The sequence below is a fragment of the Lipotes vexillifer genome, unplaced genomic scaffold (assembly GCF_000442215.2).
Source record: "Lipotes vexillifer unplaced genomic scaffold, Lipotes_vexillifer_v1.1 scaffold98, whole genome shotgun sequence".
Taxonomy (NCBI): domain Eukaryota; kingdom Metazoa; phylum Chordata; class Mammalia; order Artiodactyla; family Lipotidae; genus Lipotes; species Lipotes vexillifer.
The window spans coordinates 3471247-3478681 of NW_006799611.1; the positions used below are offsets into that span (position 1 = coordinate 3471247).

General features: G+C 40.8%; 1 protein-coding gene across 1 annotated transcript in view; it reads right to left on the bottom strand.

Annotated features, from left to right (window-relative positions):
* Window positions 1–7435, bottom strand: part of FNBP1 (formin binding protein 1) — a 71171-nt gene that overhangs the window by 11091 nt on the left and 52645 nt on the right. The window contains exon 9 of the mRNA XM_007471822.1: window positions 2176–2285. Coding sequence (XP_007471884.1) covers window positions 2176–2285 — 110 coding nt within the window. The remainder of the gene's footprint in view (window positions 1–2175; window positions 2286–7435) is intronic.

Here is a 7435-nt window from a genome sequence, read left to right on the forward strand (position 1 = left end):
AATTTGAACCCTGGCGTCCTTTCTTGCAGGCTTGGTTTGCCTGGTGACCAAGTTACCGTGACTAGTTCACTAGCTGGGTCATTCAGGGGCGTCAAATTAGCACAGAAGAAACATGTCACTTTTAAATGCACTTGGTAGTGGTACAATGTCCACCTTATTTTTTTTTTAAGATTTATTTATCATTAATTAATTTATTTTATTTATTTTTGACTGTGTCAGGTCTTAGCTGTGGTATGGGGGATCTTCGTTGTGATGTGCAGGCTTCTCTCTAGTCGTGGTGCGTGGGTCTTCTCTTCTCTAGTTGTGGAGTGCCGGCTTTGTCTTCGCTAGTTGTGGCGCACAGTCTCCAGGGTGCATGGGCTCTGTAGTTTGTGGCATGCAGGCTCTCTCGCTGAGGCGCGCAAGCTCAGTAGTTGTGGCGCGTAGGCTTAGTTGCCCCGCGGCATGTGGGATCTTATTTCCCCAACCAGGGATCGAACCCGCAGTCCCCTGCATTGTAAGGCGGATTCTTTAGCACTGGACCACCAGGAAAGTCCCCAACGTCCACCTTCTTAAACACTTCTGATGAAATTATTTCTAAAGAGGACAACACGCCAATCAATCCTGAAATGCTCCCAGTCAGTTGCCGCAGAATATCGTATGCTTTAGGGCTGGCTGGCTTTTGAGGAACGCTTTCAGGAACGGAAGACAACATTATAAACCTCCTAGCAATTATGTGTATGTTTTTAAACCAAACCTAAAAAGCTGATAACAGAGCTGCTTAGAAGTAGTATTTATTTCAGAATCGTAGTTGTAAATATGAAAATAACTTAAGGGCCTTCCCTGGCGGCACAGTGGTTAAGAATCCGCCTGCCAATGCAGGGGACACGGGTTCGATCCCCGGTCTGGGAGGATCCCACATGCCGCGGAGCAACTAAGCCCGTGAGCCACAACTACTGAAGCCCGCGTGCCTGGAGCCCGTGCTCCGCAACAAAGAGAAGCCACCGCAATGAGAAGCCCGCGCACAGCAACAAAGAGTGGCCCCTGCTCACCACAACTAGAGAAAACCCACACGCAGCAATGAAGACCCAACGCAGCCATAAAGAAATTAATTAATTAAAAAAAAGAAAATAACTGTAGATCCCCGTTTAGCACTTTTGTAATTGCAGGGCTATATTCTGCTGCTGTTATATCAGAATTCTTTTGGCGGGGGGGAGTAAAATTGCTTTACAGTGTTGTGTTAGTTTCTACTGTACAATGAAAGGAATCAGCTATATGTGTACATATATCCCCTCCCTTGTGGACCTCCCCCCTGCCCCTGCATCTAGGTCATCACAGCACCAAGCTGAGCTCCCTGTGCTATACAGGGAGGTTCCCACTAGCTATCTATTTTACACATGGTAGTGTATTTATGTCAAACCTAATCTCCCAATTCGCCCCATCCTCCCCTTCCCCGCCGTGTCCACGTCTGTTCTCTACATCTACGTCTCTATTCCTGCCCTACAAATAGGTTCATCTGTACCATTTTTCTAGATTCCACACATATGCGTTAATATACGATATTTGTTTTTCTCTTTCTGGCTTACTTCACTCTGTATGACAGTCTCTAGATCCATCCACATCTCTACAAACGAGATGTTGTTCCTTCTGTTCCAATGCTGTTCCAATTTTGTTCCTTTTTATGGCTAATATACATTTTGAAATAGAAATGTTTTTTAAGTGCTAATGCAAAGGTAAATGAAAAACACTTTTTTTAATGTGTGCAGTATGTTTATTTTCTCTATACGAATCATAAATATTAAACTAAATAGATCACCTATAATGGAAGTGATTTATGAGCAAACTGGTTTGGTCAGACATTATAGAAACTTCTGTATGCTACAGAATGCTTTGCTGTACTTGTGAAATTTTCTTGTCTAACCTGAATTTACATTCCATGGTGATAACATGGTAAATGTAGCATTATTAAAGTAAGTGAACACATACAAAAATAAGATAATCATATGTATTTTGTTGTCCAAACTCAGAATAATACCTATTTGTTAAAGAATCCTCCCTGTCTTTAATAAAGCAATCCAGTAGACTACAACCAAACACACGGCTAAAATAATCACTTGGATTAAAATCTAATTTAGGGCCTCCCATCTTTCCAAACTGAACTCAAATGTCTTAATAAGTCATATTGATCCACTCTACCTTTGATCCATCTCCTTTTGAATTTCTCTATTTAATTCATCGACTTTCTGTTGTAGCTTTTTCCTTCTCTGTTCAGGTGGGAGGTTGCTGAAATCTTCTGGAGTCGCACCCTGCAGATGCAAAGAGAAATAAGCCAGAAAACCTCACGGTACTCCTCGACCAAAAGACACCGAGGGAAGCCTGCAGGAAAGATTCCGCAGACAACAGGGCAATGCAGACGTCTGCATGTGTTTTCATGAACTAAATTAAGCTCTTTCCCACGACACCCAGCTGAGATGCAAAAATCAGTGCATGCAAACTGCAAAAGGCCCGCAAACCATTTCATGCCGGCCCAGACACCTCTGACAAGGCAGGGAGCACCGAGACAGGAAGATATACTTTTGACTCCAGAGAGGATCAATGAAAAACAAATTTGGAGATGGATTCTGCACTTTAGTGTCAGTGTGGGTGGCAACACTGAAGCTTTGGGTTTGTATTTCTTCACATAAAACAGTGATAAGTGCCCCTGCCAACTGTTTCATTTCGATGGCACTGCTTGCCCCCACCCCACCCAGTCTGAGTATCCCTTCCCGTCTCTTCACACAGGCTGAGGCCAAAAGTTTCCATCCCCGTGAACTGACAGATGGGAGGTCTAGTTCCTCAGAGAATGTGGGTAAAAGGGACATTAAAAAAAAGATTGTCCCCCCCCCCCACCTCCCTCCCATGCACTCTTCTTGCCTCTGCTGCCTCTAAAAATCTGGTCGGTTCTTTTTCACCATCTTTAGGATCATCTCAGAGAATTCATAGAGAACACCGCCCCCAGCCCCAAATTCAAACCCAACTTCCCACAGTGTATGAAATCAGCCTCAGCTGTTTCTAATTCATCAGAAGAAGTGTACTTTGATATCTTGATTCCCTTTCCAAAAAATTGCTCTCTCTCCTCTGTGCATGTGATTTAAGTAGAAAATATCAACCGTGAGTTTCTAGACTCCTACCTACGTTTACACGTCAGAAGCTGTAGCTAAGTTGTGGCCATCAAGTGCTTTTCCTTAAATGAGGCTACTTTCATAAAGAAAGAGAAATTTATCAATAGCCAGGGATAAGCCAGGGAATTTAGAAAAGAGATTTTGCTTTAGAACGAATTAAACAAAGGCAAGACAGGCTTGCCTGGGAGTGGGTGGAAAAGAAGGGACCCGGATAATGTAATTGCAAAATTAGCTTGAGTTTGCCAAGCAGCTTACACGGGGGCTTGTGACTGAAGTTCCTAGGCTGCTTATGGGAAAATGCCAGGCTGCTGGGCTGGAAGTTTGTGATTCAGCAAATAGTTCACCACTAAGACCACCAAAGACCTTTCAGCTAATAGTCTCAAAGACTTGTGTGCGTGTGTGTGTGTGTGTGTGTGTGTGTGTGTGTTTGAGTGAAAAGCAAAATAGAAGTGATTATTCCCTAATGCCAAACCAAGGAAGTTCAACTTGCTTCTAAAACTAAGATGAAGCCAACTAATCTTCAATATAAAAATAAAGCAGACTTGTTTTTCCTTTTCCATATACTATTGTGCTATAACATTTGAAACCTTAATTAAGTGCTTTTCAATTTTCTCAACTCAATCACTGAGCCTGAAAGCTCAGTACTTTGTTCTCATGCTGAATTGACTTAAAAGAGATCACCATGTTTTCTAGAACAGAGATTTTGTTTTTGTTTTCATTTTTGTTTTAATGCTAGAATGCGACAAAACAGCGTGAGATACACTGCTGCAGAGGTCAGCAAACCTAGTAAGCAGTCAGTGTTAATTCATACATATTTATTGAGCCTCGCTATGTGCTATGAGACCCAAAAGAACTTTCTCAGTGATGGAAATGTTCTCACATCTGCACCGTCCAATATAGTAGCCACATATGGCTGTTGAGCCCTTGAAGTGTGCACGGTACAACTGTGGAACTGAATTTTAAAATTTTAGTTACTTTTCATTTAAATTAAGTTAAATTTAATTAAGTTACCTGTGGTGAGTGGATACCACATTGTACCACATAGGTCTAGACTGTGAACAGGTGTAAGGTTTGCACTGGATAAACAGGTGCAAAGAAATCTGTAGTAAAAAACACTAACTTATGACTTATCAATAGATAGCCCAAACAACAACAACAACAACAACAAACGCAACCCTGATTATCTACAAAAACGAAAGCAATTAAATAATAAATGAATCCCCTTCACTTGATCAGGAGTTAGTCTAGCTGACCAGTTAGGTCCCTTTCAATAGATATTCTATATTTCTGTGTTGTTATTTAAAAACTAATCCCAGTAACGATGCCTCAAACAAACTTCATGTTCCCATTGGAGATTCAGGTCAACAGCTTCTTCTAGATCCAAAGAAACTCGAGGTTTCTGGAAAGTGCCTTCAAAGGTTCATTTTGTCCTATTCACCTTTTGAAGCTTGAATTCTTTCGAACAATACTCTCACCTATGATTCATTTTGCCACAAAGGAATTTTTATTTCTACCTTCGAGGCAGAATAGATTTTCTGAACTCTTTGGAGGGGCCCCTAGGATACTGGCAGTACCAGGGTTTGGAAAAGGGGCCAAAATACGTATATTTTCAATGGCTGTGGCTCTAAGAGGATCTTGTTTTACCTGCCACTGGAATCAAACACTTGCTCCTGGGCAATGACACGAGCTGCTTCTTGAGTTTTATTATTTTTACACCCAAGCCATCTGTGTGTAACTTCTTTATTAGCTTCAAAGTAAGGGCATCAAGCAACAGTTCAATACAAGGTTGGTAAAATGATTTATCTCAAACAGAAAGACTGCCTGATAATGTTATCTTTAGCTGCTAGCACGTGAGCAAAAGAACAAATAAAGGGCAAAAAAGAAACCCTGGCATCTGAGAGACTCCCAGTTAATGGATCCAATTTCTCCCAAATTCATACTGCTGCTAATGACTGATGTTCATTTAAGATCTTTCCTTCTTGCAGAACTCTTCTCGGGATTTTATTTTGCCGTCTAAGAAATGTTTAATTTAATAAAATATTCCTCTTCCTTAGGGCTGGAACGGTCGCCAAATACTGAGTCAGGTCGAAAAATTATGTATATATATGTTAATGTATATACTGAAACACGTAAAAAAGTATGTATGAGGATAACCATAAAATACTGTCATACTTTCTCAACAGCAGCGCATAAAATGCTGGTCTTATCCCTGGTTGAAGTGTCACAGTTCATCACTGTCCGTAATTTTAGGATATTCTCAGCTGTGGTGCTGGAGACTATTACATAACTTACACATATTTGAAGAACAGTAATGGGTTATGTGGTTAAGAGTTTCTTTTAATAGATTTAATGATTAGTTTGACTATTTACTAGGGCTATGGAATTAAAAGTAGAAACAACACCGAACACTAAAGAAACCATTTTAGAAAGGCTTAGGAGGCTCTTTTCATTGTCCATAAAATCGTCTTTGATTTCTTACATCAGCTGTGCACAAGGCACCAATGTATTTATGTAGCAACTAAAAGATTTCATGACCTCCAATTCTCGAAGGTGCCTTAGACCTGAGTTGGAGCCCGGCATCATTCCTGCATGTCACCCTCAGGTCCCCAGCATTTTTCATCTGCTTCTGTGGCTCCCGGGGAGGAGCAATTTTCAACGATCATATTTGCTTTTATTCCAAATGATCCAATACATAAACTCCCTCATATCTAATATTCATGTTTATGTGCATATTTAAATAAAGTTTATCAACATCTGTCATCCTCATAAGACTCCAGTGGTAAAGAAAACCAAATCATGAGTTAAGCGTTAATTTTCTTAGCAACTTGAAAAGATTACAATCACCTCTGTTAGACTCTGGACCTTTGTATTCCAGAGGTCTAATAAAGAAACACCAACAAAAGCACACACAAGAGAGACACAAATCAACAGTTAACTCTGAAGATTTGTTGCACAATGGCACAGCACCCACAAAACATACACCAAAAAACCTGATTAGATTCAGGACATGCATGGAGGAATTGTGCTTACCAGCTTGAGGGAAAGCTTCGTGTAAAAATTGAAGGGGTAACAGGGAAAAAAAAGAGAGCGAGAGAGAGAGAGAGAGAAAAAAACAACAACACATAAGAAGAGGAACTTGGTCCATTACACTGAATTAACATAACACATCAATTCACCTGGCGCTTTGTGAAAATGATTTGTAGCGGTTCTGTGCCAAAGTTCCCAAGAGGGGCTGATCGACCAAAACCTTTCTTTAGCTGCCATGTTGCCAGAGCAACGAATAAAGATAGAAAAGGAGAGTTTCCGTTTACTGTTCCGGATTGGTCACATCAGCCTGAGTATAAACCAATATAAGTTTGCGGTCGGTGAAATAGCATGATTATAAAAGATGGAAATAATCACATAGCCTTTTGTTCACCAAATTTCCCATGGAAAGTTTCACACAGACTAAAAGCGTTGGGAAAGCAATTAGTTCCACAACATCCCAGCAATATTTTTATCTTAAGGAGATCTAATAAATACGAACAGTGGCATTTCCTAAAGGCATTAAGGTAAAGTTTCAAACTGGTAAATGGGAACAAAGGACTGGAAGATGCTCTAAGAACCAACCTCCAGGGAGCCTTTCAGCGCCTGGCTGGAGGTGGAAGCATGATGCTCTCTCCCACCTGTGGACTGCATGCCCCTCTTGCTCTGCAGAAGGTGTCTTCTGGGGCTTTCTATCGAACTCAGAGCCCTACCCACAGAGGTTCTATAGCATCTGGGGAGTTAACAGAAGCTGCTGCTCTTACAAGTTACCTTTAGGAAATACATAGCCAACTGTCTCAACTACTGAGGTGTACTTACTCCTTGCTATGGATTTCCTGTCAATTACCAGGACACAGCAGCTGCAATTCTGCTAGGCCCGGAGACTGGCAAAACTATACTAATTACTGGATCCAAAACCAGATTAAAAGGCATCTCAAAATTAGGAAAAGAAACATTGGTTCTTCAGAAACAGGTGAGACATGCTTTTTGGTTATAAAGCAGTATTTTGAGAGCTCAGTGCACACTTACTTAGCTGTTATCAACCCTAAAGTTTAGGCAATTGGTAGTAGGATCCAAAAATATGTCAGAGACAAAGTACCAAAGAAAGTGTCCTTTGACTTGAAATTGGGAGGGGAGAGGGTGTTAAAAATTCCTTAACTAGATTTAAAAAATCTTATTCTTCAGATTAACTCAAAGTTGACACTTCTTTGTGAACAAGCGTTAAGCTTTTAAAGAAATTGTCCCTATGGGGAGAAAGACTTTTAGGGAAA